Consider the following 22,737-nt stretch of genomic DNA (forward strand, 5'->3'; position numbering starts at 1 on the left):
AAACTGACTGTGTTGACCTTTTATTTTTTAGAATAAAAGAGTTGTTCAAATTTATATATCCATATTCATGTTATTACTTACAAATGTAGCTATTGTCATTGTAAACCAATAATACGATTTAGTTTTCGATTATCTTTAATTTTTTTTAAATCTACACGAACTTTAATACCCTAATACCTTTATATTATTAGAGGTGTTCCTGACTATAGGAAGCTAATACAAAGAAAAGAAGTGGAAGATCTTCCCAGTACATTATCATTAGTTTCCCTCCCCCTTACTAATGTTCCCTTTATTTTGAAACACGGCTCATAATAGCAAATTTATTTATTGAGGTAATTTTTGGTCTGTTTTACAGTAAATTTATGGTAAAAACAGATAGAACTGTTATAATTGAAAAACTCATAATCGGGTTGAATAAGAAAGTACAAATGGAAAACAAATTGAAGGATCTTCATAATTTGCGGTGCAGTGGTAAAGTCATAGTAATTATGACGTCTAGTCTAGATTATAAACTACACAAATCTTTGGTGAAACTTCATCATATGGCGAAAAATAATATGAGGCAGGCATAACCTTTGAATGGGGACGAAGTCTGTATGTAATATGAGGCAGGCATTACCTGTAAATGGGGACGAAGTCTGTATGAATTATTTTTTTGTAACTTAAATATTTGTTTAAAAAAAAAGAAACGGAAATACCGTAACATTTCCGATTTTGGTTCTGTTGTTAGGGATTCAGTTGTGACGTTATTTAAATTATGACGTCAGATGCAATGTAAACAAAGAAACGCTATCATCAGGTAACGTTTTTTCATATCAAGGAATTATTAAAAATGAAATTGGTATTGCGCGTTACTTCCTATTTTATACTAGACTGATAAATATATATTTTACTCAAAGTTTCATACAAACGAGACCGGAAAAAGGAAGTACATTGTACATTTCTGCACAGGTCAGGGATTTCAAAACATGACAAAAAAAATTTGAACGATTTTGAGTATATTAGTACAATGAAAAATTCGGGAAATTTTCCCGTATTTTTTTTTATTGAATTTTCTACTGTTATAAGTCCCCATATTATTTTCTTACCTTAAACATGTTAATAAAGGAAACGGAAATACCGTAACATTCCAGATTTCGGTTCTGTGGTTAGCAGGGCTCGACATTAACGCTTGTCCGATTGTCCGGGACAAGTGGACACAGGTGTCGGGCAAGTAGATTCACCATACTACTTGTCCGATGGGACAAGTGAAAAATCAAGGTCAGATAACAATAGATCAAATTCAAGACTTATACATTCCCAAAAATATGAATGATTGTTTTATTGATCATACTTAATGAAATAATTATTCATTGATTGAACCAGAGACATATAAAACTTGTATAATATGTCTCTGATTTGGAGTATTGAACATGCTGGCAGCCATTGACCAGGGGGATTTAAGTAAGGGGAAAGAAACCAATGTTAATGTATCTTCTTAGTATAAGCTTCCTTGAATTAGGAGCACCTCCATATGGAGTTTTACCTAAACTTTAAAATATTAAATTAAAGTATGTTTCATTTGATTTTGCTTTTATGCATAACAATACATTAAAAAAGGTTTTATTTGATAAGATCTATGATATAAAAATTTAAGATGAAAAAAAAAAAAAAATCTAAAAAGGCAGATTTTTTAGTGTTATGTGTATGTACTTCATGATCATATATATCAATGTATATACAAATCAAAATAAATTGTAAAAGCTTGTTTTGACATCATCAATAAATTAAAAAGGTTTACTCATATACATGTTCAAGGTGGCCAGGTGTATTTACGTCCTTGGTTTAACCCATACCACTACTAAAGAATGAATAGGTCCATAGGGGAACGTAGTGGTTTGGGAAGAAATGATGATTTAATGATTGACAAATGATAGTGACATTGAGTCAGAGAACACAGTCTTGCAAAAAAACTTTCATTCTGAAATAATGAAATGTATTTTGATGCGGTATTCATATAACATTACAAAATGCTCCTTTTATTAGGTACAATCAAAGCCCAAGTGTTATTATTGCATAAATCATCAGTATGTTAGATTTTCAATTATGAATTCGGACAAGTGAGTTAAGAGTTCGGACAAGCTGATTTTCTTGCCACTTGTCCGAAGGGACAAGTTAGAAAAAATGTTAATGTAGAGGCCTGGTTAGGGATTTAGCTGTGACGTTGTTTAAATTATGACGTCATATTCAATGTAAACAAAAGAAACGCTTCCATCAGGTAACATTTTTTCAAATCAAACAATTATTAGGTCTTTCCACTTTTCCGTGGAAAGACCTATTGGATTTCTTCTGATTATTAGGTCTTTCCACTTTCCGTGGAAAGACCTATTGCTTTTCTTCTGATTATTATTAGGTCTTTCCACTTTTCCGTGGAAAGACCTATTGGATTTCTTCTGATTATTATTTTTTTTTTTTCTTCCGCCTAATTTGTTTCCTTCGCTGTTTTTTTGTTTCGCAAGATGTCGCTTAGATTTTTGGAATATGATATCGAACAGTTTATACGCTTTTGAAACCAACTCGTTTTAACCGAATACTTTCCCAAATAAGAGTTATCTCCCCGAACACTGTTTTTCTTGTTATCTCTAAGGCTTCGCAACCGTATAAGAAACCGACAAATTTATTTTTCCAAATTGCTCGTTACATCCTTAGGATGTTCTGTTTTATTTTGACCGAAGCCGTATATAGATTCCATATGACAGTTATCCCCCCTTTTATGTTTGATATAAGAATTTGCATTTCTAACTGGTAAACCATAAGTGATAGAGACCTAGGATCTTTTGATTTGAGGTCCTTGGTCCAAAAAAATGAAAATAAGGTCAAGGTCAAAGGTCAAGGTCATATAAAATTTTGATTTTGGCTTATTTTCACTTATTTTCAAAAGCCGTATAACTTATCGACAAATTATTTTTACTAAATTGTTAGTTGTGACATGTCGTAACTTATAAATTTTGGTTGAAAGGGTGCGTAGACAATAAATGGGAGTTTTCGCCCCTCTTATGTTTAGAATTATGCGTAAAGCTATATTACTCATGAACCATACATATTAAGGAACAAGTGTCTTTAGGTTTGAGATCCTTAGTCTATAACCTTGAAATTGAGGTCAAGGTCATAGGTTAATTGGACGTTCTAGATTTTGACCTTTGCTCCAAATTCATATTTAGACATCATAAAGTCATAGGAACTGACACATCAACTGAATTTTTAATATTTTCACATCAAAATATGTTGTAAGTGGTGGAAAGACCATCAATGGTTCTCTGAACAATTGGTTTTTAATTTTTTTTTTTTTTTTCTTCCGCCTAATTTTTTTCCTTCGCTGTTTTTTTGTTTTGCAAGATGTCGCTTAGAAATTTGGAATATGATATCGAACAGTTTATACGCTTTTGAAACCAACTCTGCTAAACCGAATACTTTACCATATAAGAGTTATCTCCCCGAACACTGTTTTTCTTGTTATCTCTAAGGCTTCGCAACAGTATAAGAAACCGACAAATTTATTTTTCCAAATTGCTCGTTACATCCTCAGGATGTTCTGTTTTATTTTGACCGAAGCCGTATATAGATTCCATATGAGAGTTTTCCCCCCTTTTATGTTTGATATTAGAATATGCATTTCTAACTGGTAAACCATAAGTGATAGAGGCCTAGGGTCTTTTGATTTAAGGTCCTTGGTTCAAAAAAATGAAAATTAGGTCAAGGTCAAAGGTCAAGGTCATGTTCAAAATTTTGAATTTGGCTTGTTATCTCTCATTTTTAGAAATCTTATCAGATATCAACAAAATATTTTCACACAATTGTTAGTCGCGACATGTAGTTACACATAAATTTTAGTCGAAAGGATAAGTAGATGTTTGATGCGAGTTTTCCCCCCTTTTATATCTAATATCAGTTGTATGGTAATATAACTCATAAACAATATAAAGTAAATACCTAGAGTCTTTTGATTTGAGGTCCTTGGTTTATGACCTTGAAATTGAGCTCAAGGTCATATGTTAATTTAACGTTCTAGATTTTGACCTTTGCTTTTACCTCATATGTATTCATGTTAAAGCTATCAGACTTTTTGCATTAGGTTGCAAGCAATATGACGTTGAAAAAGCTAACCGGAAGTGACCTTTTGTAAACCGGAAGTAGCTAATTTTTGTAATAAATTGTTGTAAAAGTATGTAAAACCATATATTTTTGGAATCAGCGTCAAGTAAACTATAAGACAATACCGGAAGTAACATATTTTGAACCGGAAGTAGAAAATTATCTCCCTTATTTATATCTTCTTGTGTAGAAACCTTATATTTTTTGAATCAGCGTACAATAAGTTGTCATTTGACGTTGAAATTGACATTTAAAACCAAATTTAAATATTTCCATATAAAAAAATCATTACCAGTCAGGGGACTTACTTAAATAAGTGATTTTCTAAATCACTGATTTAAGTAACATTATTTCCATAAAGGTTGGAAGTTAGAGTTGTCTTTCTTTAATAATCACCTATTTAAGTAGTACAAATTAATCACTGGAAGAAGTGATTTAATTTTATTGTAGCTTTAACTATAGAATACTAATGATCCAGGGACTAATTATGTTTCTAAACTTATCAGAACCAACATCTGTGTTGTCTAGGATGACCAGGTCATTTCAGGTGATGACCTTGTACTGAATCTAGGATAATGACATAAAAATCACTTGTTTAAGTATCAGACCTCAATTTCCTTCCCAAAAATCACTTCTTTAAGTATCATTCTTTTAATAACCCCCACTAATTTCAACACCCCCGAACAGTGAAATTTTTATCGCGAACAGTAGAATTTTATTACATAATTTGAAAGATGAAACCTTGAACTTCACAGGAAAAATACTCCCACTGCTGGGAAAAATCTTTTAAGAAAGTATCAGTTCATTATGTAAAGCCATTATTATAGCATTTTTTCAACTAAAATAGAATTTTCAGCTAAATGATAGCATCAAAGGCAGAAACCTTTCTACTTAAAAGAAGCAAAAAGTTTTTTTTTTTTAATTTTACTAATTAAAAGATATTATTTAAACCTATGTGTTTAAAATTTGGAAAAAAATACAAAATTCCAATTTGTGACAAAACCACGATTTTTCTACTCAAATAAGTGATTTAAAAATCACCTATTTCAGTAAGTCCCCTGTCGCTTAGATTTTTGGAATATGATATCGAACAGTTTATACGCTTTTGAAACCAACTCTGCTTAACCGAATACTTTCCCAAATAAGAGTTATCTCCCCGAACACTGTTTTCCTTGTTATCTCTAAGGCTTCGCAACCTTATAAGAAACCGACAAATTTATTTTTCCAAATTGCTCGTTATATCCCCTTTTATGTTTGATATAAGAATATGCATTTCTAACTGGTAAACCATAAGTGATAGAGACCTAGGGTCTTTTGATTTGAGATCCTTGGTCCAAAAAAATGAAAATAAGGTCAAGGTCAAAGGTCAAGGTCATATAATAAATTTTGATTTTGGCTTATTTTCACTTATTTTCAAAAGCCGTATAACTTATCGACAAATTATTTTCACTAAATTGTTAGTTGCGACATGTCGTAACTTATAAATTTTGGTTGAAAGGGTGCGTAGACAATAAATGGGAGTTTTCCCCACTCTTATGTTTAGAATTATGCGTAAAGTGATATTACTCATGAACCATACATATTAAGGAACTAGTGTCTTTAGGTTTGAGATCCTTAGTCTATGACCTTGAAATTGAGGTCAAGGTCATAGGTTAATTGGACGTTCTAGATTTTGACCTTTGCGTCAAATTCATATTTAGACATCATAAAGTCATAGGAACTGACATATCAACTGAATTTTTAATATTTTCACATCAAAATATGTTGTAAGTGGTGGAAAGACCATCAATGGTTCTCTGAACAATTGGTTTTTAATTAAAAATGAAATTGTATTGAGTTCCAATCTTATATTTTACAAGACTGATACATATAATTTTCTTTTCAAAGTCTCATGCAAACAAGACAGATTTCTGGGCAAATGCGGGGAAAACGGGAACAGGAAATAGATCTGAAAAAAAAAGTTAACGATTTTGAGTTCATTAGTAGAATGAAAAATTCAGGAAATTTTCCCGATTATTTTTTTTTTTTTTTTATTGATTTTTCTACCGTAATTGGGGACTTCGTCCCCATATAATAGCCTTTCTTGACGTCATCATGGTCATAATTATTTTACCAGTAAATTGCCAAAACGGCACAAGTTTTTTTTGGGGGAAAAGGCATCAGGGCAGAAGGGCGCGGATGAGGACACCCAGCACACTGCACCCTTCTATTTTAGGCTAACGAAAATATGTTTCTGATGGCAAAGTCATAGTTTTCTCAGTGCATGTAATTACATATTTGATAAATAATTCATAGCATGCATATACATGATATACAATGTATATATATATATAGGGGGGCTTGAATTTATATATATATTATATATTGATTTTACTACAGGTTGGCCCTTTACAGTCAGGGGTATATTAGATCAGTTTATGGGGAACAACTTACATGTATAATACAATGTAAGTCAGTCATTTTGTCAGTTATATTTGGTAATCAGTTTTTTAGCATTGCATCACATGTGCATGGCTTATCTTATTTCAACTTTAATTATTTGGCCCTGAGCCTTCAGTTATGGTTCATTGACTTTTCATATTAGCATAATCTATGTGTTAAAAGATATAGGAAGTTGTGGTATGAGTGCCAATGAGACAACTCTCAGTCCAAATAGCAATTTATAAAATTAAACCATTATAGGTCAAGGTACCGGTACAGCCTTCAACATGGAGCCTTGGCTCACACCAAACAGCTAGCTATCAAGGGCCCCAACGGTCTAATCTATATAAAAATGAGATGAACTACATAAACAAACGACAACTACTGTACATCATATTCCTTACTTAGGACAGGTGCAAATATTTACAGCTGGATTAAATGAATTAATGGTACCAATCATCGGTATAAAGACATCATTCGTAAATATAGCTCAACATGCAGACTTCTAATACGTTCAGGTATTTCACATCCAATTTTTTATGGAAATATTCTTTATAAAGCACAAAGGTGTCAGTATTCACCTCAGAAACTTACAAAACCTTTGAAAAGACTTATTAAGAAGGGATATAATTACGATACTGTTGTCAATTCATTAAAGATTGCATATTTTGGCGTTAATATTGAGTCACTGATAAGGTCTTTGCATCGGAACTAAACACATTTATTCTAAAAACAGTTGTTGGCATGACACCGGTTATGTTCTTCTCATATATGTTATGATGGTATGATACTAAACCCCTAACGGGAAGGATTGTGCCTGATGTTCATATGATGAAATCATAATCTTTCAGTCAGTTTAATTGAAGTCTGGAGCTGGCATGTCAGTTAACTGCTAGTAGTCTGTTGTTATTTATGTATTATTGTCATTTTGTTTATTTTCTTTGTTTACATCTTCTGACATCAGACTCGGACTTCTCTTGAACTGAATTTTAATGTGCGTATTGTTATGCGTTTACTTTTCTACATTGGTTAGAGGTATAGGGGGAGGGTTGAGATCTCACAAACATGTTTAACCCCGCCGCATTTTTGCGCCTGTCCCAAGTCAGGAGCCTCTGGCCTTTATTAGTCTTGTATTATTTTAATTTTAGTTTCTTGTGTACAATTTGGAAATTAGTATGGTGTTCATTATCACTGGACAAGTATATATTTGTTTAGGGGCCAGCTGAAGGATGCCTCCTGGTGCGGGAATTTCTCGCTACATTGAAGACCTGTTGGTGACCCTCTGCTGTTGTTTTTAGCTCACCTGTTCCGAAGGGACAAGTGAGCTTATGCCATCACTTGGCGTCCGTCGTCATCCGTCGTCTGTCGTCGTCGTCTGTCATCGTCTGTTTCGTAAACTATTTCAAGAATCTTCTCCTCTGAAACTACTGGGCCAAATACTTTAAAACTTTAACTGAATGTTCCTTAGGGTATCTTATTTATAAATTGTATCCGAAGTTTTGATCTATCAACAAACATGGTCGCCATTGCTAAAAATAGAACATAGGGGTCAAATGCAGTTTTTGGCTTATAACTCAAAAACCAAAGCATTTAGAGCAAATCTGACATGGGGTAATATTGTTTATCAGGTCAAGATCTATCTGCCCTGAAATTTTCAGATGAATCAGACAACCCGTTGTTGGGTTGCTGCCCCTGAATTGGTAATTTTAAGGAAATTTGCTGTTTTTGGTTATTATCTTGACTATTATTATAGATAGAGATAAACTGTAAACAGGAATAATGTTCAGCAAAGTAAGATTTACAAATAAGTCAACATGACGGAAATGGTCAGTTGACCCCTTTAGGAGTTATTGCCCTTTATAGTCAATTTTTAACCATTTTTCGTAAATCTTAGTAATCTTTTACAAAAATCTTCTCCTCTGAAACTACTGGGCCAAATACTTCCAAACTTTAATTGAATGTTCCTTAGGGTATCTAGTTTGTTAATTGTATCCGAAGTTATGATCTATCAACAAACATGGTCGCCTTGCTAAAAATAGAACATAGGGGTCAAATGCAGTTTTTGGCTTATAACTCAAAAACCAAAGCATTTAGAGCAAATCTGACATGGGGGTAATATTGTATATCAGGTCAAGATCTATCTGCCCTGAAATTTTCAGATGAATCAGACAACCTGTTGTTGGGTTGCTGCCCCTGAATTGGTAATTTTAAGGAAATTTTGCTGTTTTTGGTTATTATCTTGAATAATATTATAGATAGAGATAAACTGTAAACAGGAATAATGTTCAGCAAAGTAAGATTTACAAATAAGTCAACATGACGGAAATGGTCAGTTGACCCCTTTAGGTGTTATTGCCCTTTATAGTCAATTTTTAACCATTTTTCGTAAATCTTAGTAATCTTTTACAAAAATCTTCTCCTCTGAAACTACTGGGCCAAATACTTCCAAACTTTAACTGAATGTTCCTTAGGGTATCTAGTTTGTAAATTGTATCCGAAGTTATGATCTATCAACAAACATGGTCGCCATTGCTAAAAATAGAACATAGGGGTCAAATGCAGTTTTTGGCTTATAACTCAAAAACCAAAGCATTTAGAGCAAATCTGACGTTGGGTAATATTGTTTATCAGGTCAATTTCTATCTGCCCTGAAATTTTCAGATGAATCGGACAACCTGTTGTTGGGTTGCTGCCCCTGAATTGATTATTTTAAGGAAATTTTGCTGTTTTTGTTTATTATCTTGAATATAATTATAGATAGAAATAAACTGTAAACAGCAATAATGTTCAGGAAAGTAAGATCTTCAATTACAATTAAGTCAATTTGACCAAAATTGTCAATTGACCCCTTAAGGAGTTATTGCCCTTTAAAGACTTTTTTCACAATTTGTTCATCATGTTGACTTACTTTAAAAAATCTTCTCCTTTGAAACTGCTGTATCAATTTCAGCCAAACTTAGGCTAAATGAGTTTCAGAGTATCTAGTATAAATTTTATATTTTATTTCCTTGTATGTCAAGAAACATAGCTCCTATGGCTAAAATAGAACATAGGAGAAAATTATTATTTTTTTTGGCTTTTGAAGAAAATAGGACGATCCAAAAAACATTTAAATAAATTGAAAAGCCAAAATAATCATTGATGAGAGATTTAACCAAAAGAATTAAGGTGAGCGATTCAGGCTCTTGAGAGCCTCTTGTTTATTTGGTCGGGTTGTTGTCTCTTTAACACATTCCCCATTTCCCTTCTCAATTTTACCAAACCTTCTCCCTTTTTTGAAACAATTATAACATCACCACAACATAGAAAAAACATGTTTAAAGTATCACTATTTCAGTTTCAACATTTGCATTTTACAATCAAAATTATACACAGACGAAACATATCAACAGTTAAGTTTTAGGTTGTGTTATATTTGTTTAAGACATACAGGTTCTTTAAGGCAGTATACTAGTCTCATCTGGGTGATTGACATATAAATTGGTGTGGTGTCTGGCAATTTATCTGGGTGATTGACATATAAATTGGTGTGGTGTCTGGCAATTTATCTGGGTGATTGACATATAAATTGGTGTGGTGTCTGGTAATTTATCTGGGTGATTGACATATAAATTGGTGTGGTGTCTGGCAATTGTTGTCTGGCCATTATCATGATTCAATGTTTAAGAGTTTTCAAATTATATCTATAGGTCAGAGAATATATATTGCAATGACTTTGAATGAGGTTTGACTGCTATCAATACAAAAAAGTAAGGAGATGTGTTACATGTATCTTTGTCAATGAGGCAGTTAATCACCAGACCCTAAATGATGCAGATGTAAGCAACTGAATTTCACTGTACTTGCCGTATTACCTTCAACAATGAGCAAAGCCATTCTGTATGGTCAACTTATACATGTTATAAAGACCCCAACATAAAAATGTGAAAGAGAAATCCAATGGCCAGATTATGACAGAAAAATAACAAAACACAAATATCATGAATATAACAGACAGACACCAACAACAACCTCTGAATTAAGGGAACCAGATTTTGAACAGGCACATACATTTTTTTTTGTACTCATGATAATTTTAATTTCCTTAATTAACATACATTATTTACATAAATATGTTACACTTCAGTTTTTTGCACTTCAACATTGTATGATTGTTCAACATGTTCAATTACATTTTTAATCTGTCTTTTATCATGTTTATCAATGTTTATTTAGCATGTTTAGCATTTGTTTAGTATAATTTTTAATCTACATGTATAATCCTTTTTTTCTTTAGACATGTTAGATTACAGAAAGTTTGAACTTCATTAACTTTGTTAGCTGTTCAAATCATATATATTTTTTCTAGAATCATGTCATCATTTGAAAAACCAAGGAAGCGTAAACAGTGTAAAACATATACTAGTTCAGAATCTGACTCTGAATCAACTGAGGATAGTGCAGGTCCTCTAACTAAAAAAACCTCTGGCTCAACATCAGCATGTTCAGCATCAGCATGGAAAATTGAAGATCTTGACCAACAGTCTATTTTCTTTGCCACTGAATATTTGCCTATGGAAACTTTGATTAGCCTTATAAAAAAAAGACGAGATTTAGAAAATGTACCGAAAATAGTCAATTCGTTGATTGGATTTACTAAAGAATGCCTAAACTTTACAATTGATGAGACTACGTGGCAAATGTGTGATTTAACAGTTAGACCAGAACAAGAGAAAGGAATTGAGACTCTGATCAATGCAAAAAAACACGTTAGAATGTTTGCTAATAAGATACGATCTGAAGAATCACAACTTTTGGATGAAGAACCAATTAATAGAGAGTATGTATTTTCATTAAGTGAAGAATAAAAGAAGATGTGGTATTCATGCCAATTAAACAACTCTCCATCCAAGTTACAATTTGTAAACCATTATAGGTCATGTAGGTCAAATATAAAAAAGAAGATGTGGTATGCATGCCAATTAGACAACTCTCCATCCAAGTTACAATTTGTAAACCATTATAGGTCATGTAGGTCAAATATAAAAAAGAAGATGTGGTATGCATGCCAATGAGACAACTCTCCATCCAAGTTACAATTTGTAAACCATTATAGGTCATGTAGGTCAAATATAAAAAAGAAGATGTGGTATGATTGCCAATTAGACAACTCTCCATCCAAGTTACAATTTGTAAACCATTATAGGTCATGTAGGTCAAATATAAAAAAGAATATGTGGAATGCATGCCAATTAGACAACTCTCCATCCAAGTTACAATTTGTAAACCATTATAGGTCATGTAGGTCAAATATAAAAAAGAAGATGTGGTATGCATGCCAATTAGACAACTCTCCATCCAAGTTACAATTTGTAAACCATTATAGGTCATGTAGGTCAAATATAAAAAAGAAGATGTGGTATGCATGCCAATTAGACAACTCTCCATCCAAGTTACAATTTGTAAACCATTATAGGTCATGTAGGTCAAATATAAAAAAGAAGATGTGGTATGCATGCCAATGAGACAACTGTCCCTCCAAGTTACAATTTGTAAACCATTATAGGTCATGTAGGTCAAATATAAAAAAGAAGATATGGTATGATTGCCAATGAGACAACTGTCCATCCAAGTTACAATTTGTAAACCATTATAGGTCATGTAGGTCAAATATAAAAAAGAAGATATGGTATGATTGCCAATGAGACAACTCTCCATCCAAGTTACAATTTGTAAACCATTATAGGTCATGTAGGTCAAATATAAAAAAGAAGATATGGTATGATTGCCAATGAGACAACTCTCCATCCAAGTTACAATTTGTAAACCATTATAGGTCATGTAGGTCAAATATAAAAAAGAAGATGTGGTATGATTGCCAATGAGACAACTGTCCACAAGAGACCAACATGACACAGACATTAACAACTATAGGTCATCATACAGCCTTCAACAATGAGCAAAGTCCATACTGCATAGTCAGCTATAAAAGGCCCCGATAAGACAATGTAAAACAATTCAAACAAGAAAAACTAACAGCCTTATTTAAAAAAAAAAAAAAGATGAAAAAACAAATATGTAACACATGAACAAACGACAACCACTGAATTACAGGCTCCTGACTTAGGACAGCCACATACATAAATAATGTGGTGGAGTTAAACATGTTAGCGGGATCCTAGACCGAATAATCTGTCTCTTGTGTGGGTACATTTGTCATTTCATATTTTCTTTTCATAATTTGGCTATTTAAATTTTTTTTGTGTGTCCACTTTTCTTTCCTAAGACCTCACCTCACAAACTAGAAGTTTTACTGTGTTTGGCAATTAATCTGGATCTACATCCATTCAAGTATAGATTTCTAAATGTCTGTGAAAAACTGAAAACATCTATAAAAAAGAAGATGTGGTTTGATTGCTAATGAGACAACTATCCACAAAAGACCAAAATGACACAGACATTAACAACTATAGGTTTAATACCGTACGGCCTTCAACAATGAGCAAAATTCATTTGTAATATTGGATGTCATTTGAACTGCTGCACTCAATAGATACATGTATATAAGAAGATGTATTACATGTATCATGAGTGCCAATGAGAAAACTCAACATCCAAGTCACAATTTGTAAAAGAAAAACCATTATACATGTAACGTTCAAAGTACGGTCTTTAACACAAAGCCTTGGATCAAGTATGTAAAATGTATGTCATTAGTTTTGTCAATTGTCAAGCTAAGTAGATTTTAATTTGGTCTTTGTTATAACATTGTATCATGTTGATATCACGTCCATGACTTCACTAAGTGTTAAAATATAGAGTATGTAGAGTAAATTTTATACGTTACATATACCATGATATACATATATCATGTACATGCTGTATATATCAATGTATATACTCTAGTATAATTTATACTGCAGCTGGAATAATTACCGCTTTCTTTATTTTGAACACATGCTTAATACATGTAATATATATATACAGTAACATAGTTAAATTCTATATGCTAAATATAGTAACATTCCATACAACATGTATATATCATTGTATATACAACTCGTCTAAACATCAACCCAACAATGTTAGATCTGTGAATTTGCTTTCGCAAATTTTTGGTTCTTCCCTCGCCGGGATTCGAACCCATGCTACTGTGATATCGTGACTATATATATATACTCTGTCAACTTCATGTAAATCAGTTTCATTCATAATTAATGACACCTTTAAGTAGAATAAATACCTTTGATTTTGGTTTCACTTTAATTTTTAGTGGCTAATAGCATTTCACATGTTTAAAGGATGGCACAGTATTAAAACACAACACAATGGCATAAAAATATCATCTTTAGTTAATGTGGCACATGTGGCACAGTAAACATGGGAAACCTGAAGTTATAGCATGTATAGAGCTGCATCATACAAATTTGCAAGGCAATTTGTTATACAGTTATAGCATGTATAGCGAGAATTTGTTCTGACCATTATCATTTTTTTTTATTCAGATTATTTGAAAGATGGTACTGCAAAGTGGTGGATTTTATAGATCAGGCAATTCAGCTGCTAAACTTGTTGATTAATGAGGCTTTGGACAACATTGAACATAAAAAGAAAACTAGCCAACTCCATATTAAAGAAGGCTCATTCACTTATCTTTTTATGAAGTTTACAGAAATCTGCTTTCTGAGTCCAGAGTAAGTAAGTTTTTAAGGGAGCAACCATTTTACTTCAAGGGGGGGGTTATGTTTCATGCCCCATTTATGGGCATTATCTTTTCTGGTCCGACCGTCCATGTTTTTGTCTGTTCCTTCGTTCGTTCGTCAGTGTTTGTCTGTCCTGCTTCAGGTCAAGGTTTTTGGTCGATGTAGTTAATGACGAAGTTGAAGTCCAATCAACTTGAAACTAAGTACACATGTTTACTATGATATGATCTTTCTAATTTTAATGCCAAATTATAGATTTCACCCCATTTTCAAGGTCCACGGAACATAGAAAATAATAGTGCGGATGGGGCATTGGTGTACAGGGGACACATTCTTGTTTTCGGAGATTTTTGTTTTTGTGCAAATCCTGAATAAATTTCATTGTTCTTTTCGATGCATTCAGAATGAAAAAAAATTGTCATCTGCTTGACCAGAATATTCTTTTTCATCAAATATGGGATCAAAAACCGTAACCCACCCACCCCTGGGAGGTTAAATGTTTGCACAATGTAATGCTGTTGTGAGTCTGCTGGGAATCACTGAAATTGTAATTGCTTTATCTTAGGAGTACCTATTTAGTATTGGCAAAGAAGATGTGGTATGAGTGACAGTGAGACAACTCTCCCTCCAAGTCACAATTTGTAAAAGTAAACCATTATAGGTCAAAGTATGGTCTTCAACATGGAGCCTTCGCTAACACTGAACTGCAAGCTTTAAAGGGCTCCAAAAATTACTAGTGTAAAACCATTCAGAGGCTAGGGGAAAACCAACAGTCTAATCTATATAAAAAATGACAACCACTGAACATCAGGTTCCTGACTTACGACAGGTCCTAACAAATGCAACAGGTTTAAAGATTTTAATAAGTACCAACCTTCACCCTTAATACCTGAAACAATAGTGTAACATCACAAAATAGAAATTTATACTATAAAATAGCAATTGAAATTCATATAAAGCATGTTTAAAATCATTCTATGTTTTTGTATGGATAAGAATATTTCATGTCAAAATTGAAATGATTTCAGACCTGGTATAGGAGCTAGAACTGACTTATGGATTAGAAATAAAAGAGTTGGATGTCTTCCTGACATTCGTTACTGGCAGCAGTCATCCATGCCAAGCAGAAACATATTAATAATGTTAGCAGAAGTAAGAAATGATTGATTTTTTTTTTATTTCTTTTCAGTTTGTCTTTGCCTCTTAGTAACCAGGGTATATAGATATATAGTGTAACATTGCAATATTTCTGTCTTTCAATCCCTTTGAAATTCAAGTTTCACAGACATGAGTTTTAATATGTTAGTATACATTGTTGTTAAATGATTACTTACAGATTAGGTGTCATCTCCTGTTGGCCTTTTTTCATGAATATTGTTCTCATCCTGTTTTTGTTTGAAAAAAATCTTTAGTGCCTATTGATCGGGAGCTGATTTTTGGTACACTAATAATTGTATAAGGATTGAGTTTTTATACGACCGCAAATTTTGAAAAAATTTTCGTCGTATATTGCTATCACGTTGGCGTCGTCGTCGTCGTGGGCGTCGTCGTCGTCGTCCGAATACTTTTAGTTTTCGCACTCTAACTTTAGTAAAAGTGAATAGAAATCTATGAAATTTTAACACAAGGTTTATGACCATAAAAGGAAGGTTGGTATTGATTTTGGGAGTTTTGGTCCCAACATTTTAGGAATTAGGGGCCAAAAAGGGCCCAAATAAGCATTTTCTTGGTTTTCGCACCATAACTTTAGTTTAAGTTAATAGAAATCTATGAAATTTTGACACAAGGTTTATGACCACAAAAGAAAGATTGGGATTGATTTTGGGAGTTTTGGTTTCAACAGTTTAGGAATAAGGGGCCAATAAAGGGCCCAAATAAGCATTTTTCTTGGTTTTCGCACAATAACTTTAGTTTAAGTAAATAGAAATCGATGAAATTTAAACACAATGTTTATGACCACAAAAGGAAGGTTGGTATTGACTTTGGGAGTTAAGGACCCAACAGTTTAGGAATTAGGGGCCAAAAAGGGACCCAAATAAGCATTTTTCTTGTTTTCGCACCATAACGTTAGTATAAGTAAATACAAATCTATGAAATTTAAACACAAGGCTTATGACCATAAAAGGAAGGTTGGTATTGATTTTGGGAGTTTTGGTCCCAACAGTTTAGGAAAAAGGGGCCCAAAGGGTCCAAAATTAAACTTTGTTTGATTTCATCAAAATTGAATAATTGGGGTTCTTTGATATGCCGAATCTAACTGTATATGTAGATTCTCAACTTAGTTTGATTTTGACAAAAAATGAATCGGTTGGGTTCTTTGATATGTTGAATCTAAAAATGTACTTAGATTCTTGATTATTGGCCCAGTTTTCAAGTTGGTCCAAATCGGGGTCCAAAATTAAACTTTGTTTGATTTCATCAAAAATTGAATCCTTGGGGTTCTTTGATATGCCAAATTTAACTGTGTATGTAGATTCTTCATTTTTGGTCCTGTTTTCAAATTGGTCTACATTAAAGTCCAAATGGTCCAAAATTAAACTAAGTTTGATTTTAACAAAAATTGAATTCTTGGGCCTCTTTGATATGCTGAATCTAAACATGTACTTAGATTTTTGATTATGGGCCCAGTTTTCAAGTTGGTCCAAATCAGGATCTAAAATTATTATATTAAGTATTGTGCAATAGCAAGTCTTTTCAATTGCACAGTATTGTGCAATGGCAAGAAATATCTAATTGCACAATATTGTGAAATAGCAAATTTTTTTTTAATTAGAGTTATCTTTCTTTGTCCAGAATCAACTTAAATCTTTGTTATATACAATATACAATGTATATACACTTTTTACTACCAACTGATAAATTTAAATAATCTTTACCATTCAGTGATAACAAGCAGTTTTTTTTACATCTTAATATTTTATGATGTATTTAAATGAGTAGTTATTGTTGCAAACTCCATTAGAATATTTTAATTGAGATTAGTTTTGGAATAAGGGAAAGGGGGATGTGATTAAAAAATTGGGTTCAATTTTTCTCATTTGAAATTTCATAAATAAAAAGAAAATTTCTTCAAACATTTTTTTGAGAGGATTGATATTCAACAGCATAGTGAATTGCTCTAAGAGAAAACAAAAATTTTAAGTTCATTAGAACACATTCATTCTGTGTCAGAAACCTATGCTGTGTCAACTATTTAATCACAATCCAAATTTAGAGCTGAATCCAGCTTGAATGTTGTGTCCATACTTGCCCCAACCGTTCAGGATTCAACCTCTGCGGTCGTATAAAGCTACGCCCTGCGGAGCATCTGGTTCTTTTTGGTTTAACACATCATTTTTACATAATCTTATATTATTGTGTAAATGATGACTCACTGACTTTGCCTTTCGTGACTGTTTACCAATGTACGTATCACTCAAAATTGAGAATGGAAATGGGGAATGTGTCAAAGAGACAACAACCCGACCATAGAGCAGACAACAGCAGAAATCACCAACAGGTGTTCAATGCAAAGAGAAATTCCTGTACCCGGAGGCGTCCTTTAGCTGGCCCCATAACAAATATGTACTAGTTCAATGATAATGAACGCCATACTAAACTCCAAATTGTACACAAGAAACTAAAAGTTAAAATAATACAAGACAAACAAAGGCCAGAGGCTCCTGACTTGGGACAGGCGCAAAAATGCGGCGGGGTTAACCATGTTTGTGTGCAACCTGGATGTAGGTGGAGAACATTCATGTCTTAGTGACTAGTTGTTGGATAAATATTGCATGAAATGCAATAAAAACCCTATGTTACTGACTTGGTATCTAAATCTGCCAAGGCTGATCACTACCTTTTTGATGCACAAAATATAGTGCATTGATCTTAACATTCTTTACATCCTATCCAAGATCATTTCCAGAAATTTATAGCTTTGATATATGCTCAAATATTCAAGGCACACAATAATGTTAAGTATACACTTGTCAAGAAAATTACATTACTTTAGCAAGGTGCAGGAATCTTATATCTATTCTCAAAATATTAATGAAGTCTTTTTCAGTTATCTTTAAAAGTTGGAGTTATCTTCCTTTGTATAGAGTTGCTGTTTAATCAACTACAACCAATGCAATAAATTTGATTTTCCTTCTCACTCATAAATTAGCGCAATCTTTTATCCTTTTGTGCTTAGAAGAACTATGATTTAAAAATAGTTTTATTTTTCTAGGTTTTCCAACTTTAACATTAAGTTCTGAGGTAAGAGAGGGAGATGTATATTAACAATGAAAAACCATTTGTTTATTTACATAAATTATTTGTATTTTCCAGACATGTTTGTTTTCAGGTTAAAACTGCAGCATTTAGAAATTCAGAATTCACTGAAGATTTTGAAATCAGTAAAAGTGAAGATACAATTACAGCATGCACAGTATGTATATTGTTCACATTATCCAGTAACGGGTAGAAACAGTTTAGTAAAAACCTTTATTTGCACACTATTATTTAATTTTTGCACACTTTTTTCCCTCTAATATTAATGTACAATGCCAGAAAGTAATTGTGCAACGCCAATGTTTGACCTTCAACTCGATTCAAATTTTGAAAAACTATTTAAAGTGAAACTTGTCTAAATCACCTCCTTTATTAAGTGACTAACTGCTGACTATGGGATCACCATTCAATCCCAAAAAAAGATAACATTATATTTTTCAACTGTTTTAGAGACAACAGCAGCAGCATAAAGGAGTAGGTCATGTAAGACTCCTTTTGGTCCCCAAAATAAAACAGTTTTACAAAATTGATTGAATGTAAACTTGCAGCTAGTAATTGTAATGTAGAATACTTCTGTTAGATCATGTACATAAATATAGGCAGTTTTTGACAATACAATGCACATTTATCTTGTACTATCATCATAAAGTCATGCTAAATTACTGAAATTTTCACAATTTATAATTTTAGTTAAATTTTAGACGGTTTCCGTCTTAAATGGAAGTGGCCACATTTGTGTTCATTCTTAATATTTAAATGTAATGTGGAATTTGATAGTAATACATCGAAAATACTAAAATAACAAGGTCCAATTTGTCAGCCGTCATGGGGTAAAAATGACAAATAAAAAAATTCAATTATATATATAGCCAATATAGGACAATGGTGTTGATTATAAATTACACCCCTCCAGACCCTTTTGTTTTCCACATAATTAATATTGCCAATAATTAACAAGTTCCAGGTCGAATCCAATACCTTTTCCAATAATATATTCACCTGTTACCTATTACTTTATCTGTACATTCCACATCGGACAGGCCCACCACCAAATGGTGTATTTCGGATTTTGTTATATACACGGGTCATAATCACAAGGTTGACACTACTAAATTCAATCATTGTCAAATTGTTCCCTATAGTAGTATTTTAATCAGTAAGACTTTATAAGATGACAATACTAATACTAAAAATCTGGTCTTAAAATAAGGTACAGTTTTCAATTTGTTAGCTGGCATGACGTAAAACAGGGAATCAAAGATTTCAACTTTATTTTTATAACTAACAATGCTGTTGATTAGAAAATACTCCATTCCAGGACCTTTTGTTTTCCAAATAATTAATATTACCAATAATTGAAAAGTTCCAGGTTGATGGGTTCATACAGAAAGATTTTGAAAGCAGAGAAAACTGTGCAACAATCAGGATGACTTTATCAGATGACAATCCCAATACTTAAATAAGGCTTACACATAGTTATATACTTTAATTCAGTCATGGACCCGCGATATCATGGGTTTGTTCTAGTAACATTAATAAAGGTTGACAGTATGCAGCTACTTTAATTTTTGACAAAAACAATTTGAAAGTGACATATTATAACATATTTGACAGATTTTTGGAAAATGACGCTTTGGTTCGTATTTACTTTCCATTACATTTCCCCGTCTACCGCTCTTTGTTTCGTATTTACTATTTTACATACAAACTGGAATTTGCTTGTATTATCATTTTTGTGTAGTAATCAACCAGGAACCAGTTTACATGCTCCAGTCCTTCTTATTACCAAAAAGATCGAAGTGTACCAACCAATGTTGTTAAGATACTCATAAATCTATTTTTATAACTTTATTGATTATGTGAAGTAAAACTAAAACATTGTTAAAACATTAAAGATATATAATTAATTGGGGAAAAGTTGATAGTCTTTTCTTTTTACAAACAACTGGCTTTTTATAAGAAAATATAATGTGTCCGTGTTGGTCCACTTTCGACTGGTTATAAGACAGATCAAGTGACGGCAATCCGACTCAATCTTTGTTTACAAGGTTACAACAGTAGAGTCTGTAACAGACTGTATCTGTATGACATGTGAATAAATTGTCAATATCGATGCTGGCTTTAATACAGTTTTATTGTTGGGGCGGGAGAACAGATTTGAAGCTCTCTACGTTTGATGCATGCACAACAGTGTTTTAGTTTTACTTCACATAATCAATAAATCATAATTCTAGTCAAATCGGCACTTGGTTAAATCGGCACCTGGTCAATTCGGCACCCAGTATAGTCAAATAGGCATATAGTCAATTCGTCACCCTTGTTAGATTTGTTTAATATATATTTTAACAGTATTTTAAGCAAAAACAGTAAAAAGAAGGAATGGGTTGCCCAGAAATTTTACAGTATTTTCCCAAGAAGAGGTAGATAAGGAAGGGGTTGGCCAGAAATATTAACCTATTTTTTTCATGTTTATTCACATTTTTAAGGATTGAATTATTTATATATATATTATTGGATGCCTAATTGACTTTAAATAGGTGCTAATTTGACTAGATGTTGATTTAACCAGGTGCCGATTTGACTTTTTCTATGGGTGCCGACTTGACCAGGTGCCGATTTGACTTGTACCCTATTATTAAGGCCCTAAAGTGAGTTTGAATATTGTACGGTGTTTTACTTGGCGGAATGTCAATACACTCACAGTAAGAGTTGTTTTTTACTTGCTTTTCCACAATAATTGTTTTGTGGTATTCTTTGAATTTCTCGGCAGTTATGGTTCTCTTCGGACATGCTTTTAAGAGGAATTCATCTGGTTCAATAGCGTGAATCAGCCCCTCAACTTCTCTGTACATAAATACTAACTTTGGCTTTAACGCCTTGTTCTTCCTTGTCTTTAGATCTTGTTGTAGTTCAAGTTTGGCAAGCATTTTGGGGACTTATCAATCCTCTTTTGACTTGTAATCTTTGGTCATAAATTTTGCCACTTGACATGTTTATTTTTGTTACCAGGTAGGGGTCGCATACGATAGTTCCATATTAAATTATGAGATCAATTCCTAAAGGTCTAGTTCATTATCCAATCTGACACAAATTTCAATAACTGAAATGCCACCCAAGTTGAATATATGGTGACCACTATAACAGCATAATTACTTGGAATTGTGTTTAATACCATGATGGTTCAATGGCATAAACTTAAATGGAGACAAAATTTAACAGGAAAGATTGTGGATTAGTGTAAAATAAAAAACTAGCTTACTATGATATATGGTTAAAGAATGAATATCAAATTATATGGGTCATGAGCAGAATTGTTATAAAATATCGATATGGCAAAGAAGTGGTTTCAAGTTTCATATAAAGGGACCTTACTGACATGAAACAAAAAAATATAAGGAGTATCCCTATTTGTCTAATCTTCAATGTGAAATAAAACAAGTATAACAATATTGTGTAAATCTACAGAAATAGAATTTGCTTCAAGTAACAGAAATAACTACATTTGTGTATGTCACTAGTAACTTATTTATTTAATGAGTGTGTGGGTAATTAGTCCTATAACATATGACCTCATGAGCATTATTTACTATTTCTATTTACTGTTCTGATAATTATTTTTTTACTATTAATGTGTCACACTTCATATTCAAAAATTAAAAAAAAAGGAAAATATCAGTATAAAAATGTAAAAAATTGAATAACATGAATAAGAATGCGAAGGCATATGTTATAGGACTAGTGGGATATAAGAGCTTATTACAAGAGGCTCTTCATAATCATTTGGTTTGAAAGGATACTAGTAGTCTATATTCTTGATTTAGAAAAATGTAATTGCAAGAAAAAAAAATACACATTACATTTTTGTACTTAGAATACTTTAGATCATTCAGGTAGTCTTTATTTAGTACGTACAAAAGAACAGCCAGTAGTCATTGTAACTAACTGAGTTTACCCTCTTTAAATAAAGAATTTATTATTATTATTAATATTATTATTATTATTATTATTATTATTATTATTATTATTATTATTATTATTATTGTTATTGGATATTGTACGTATGTAGATCATATAAATAGTCTTGACCTATTTATTAGTACAAAATTCCGACTGTTCAAGGGCTGTATAGCCAGTCAAGGTCGTTAAAAACTTCCATTTGTTGTTATTAGTACAAAAGAACAGCTAGTTATCATTGAATATTGTCTATCATTCCAGTATTCTGAACCTATTATTTATCTGTACAAAA

At 32.4% G+C, this 22,737-nt stretch overlaps 1 protein-coding gene across 4 annotated transcripts in view; it reads left to right on the forward strand.

Moving 5' to 3' along the window:
• The first annotated feature begins 267 nt into the window (after window positions 1-267).
• LOC143053784 (uncharacterized) overlaps window positions 268-22,737 on the forward strand; it is a 34,198-nt gene continuing 11,728 nt past the window's right edge. For 3 of the 4 annotated variants that reach the window (XR_012971449.1, XR_012971448.1, XM_076226566.1), the window contains exons 1-5: window positions 268-332; window positions 10,901-11,371; window positions 14,037-14,225; window positions 15,263-15,386; window positions 18,565-18,648. Coding sequence is in view for 2 of the 4 variants with exons in the window: in XM_076226566.1 (XP_076082681.1) it covers window positions 10,905-11,371; window positions 14,037-14,225; window positions 15,263-15,386; window positions 18,565-18,648 (864 nt within the window). In the remaining 2 variants the exon portion in view is untranslated. The remainder of the gene's footprint in view (window positions 333-10,900; window positions 11,372-14,036; window positions 14,226-15,262; window positions 15,387-18,564; window positions 18,649-22,737) is intronic. The other variant, XM_076226567.1, reaches the window with a different exon arrangement.

This window comes from Mytilus galloprovincialis, chromosome 12 (assembly GCF_965363235.1).
Source record: "Mytilus galloprovincialis chromosome 12, xbMytGall1.hap1.1, whole genome shotgun sequence".
Lineage (NCBI taxonomy): Eukaryota > Metazoa > Mollusca > Bivalvia > Mytilida > Mytilidae > Mytilus > Mytilus galloprovincialis.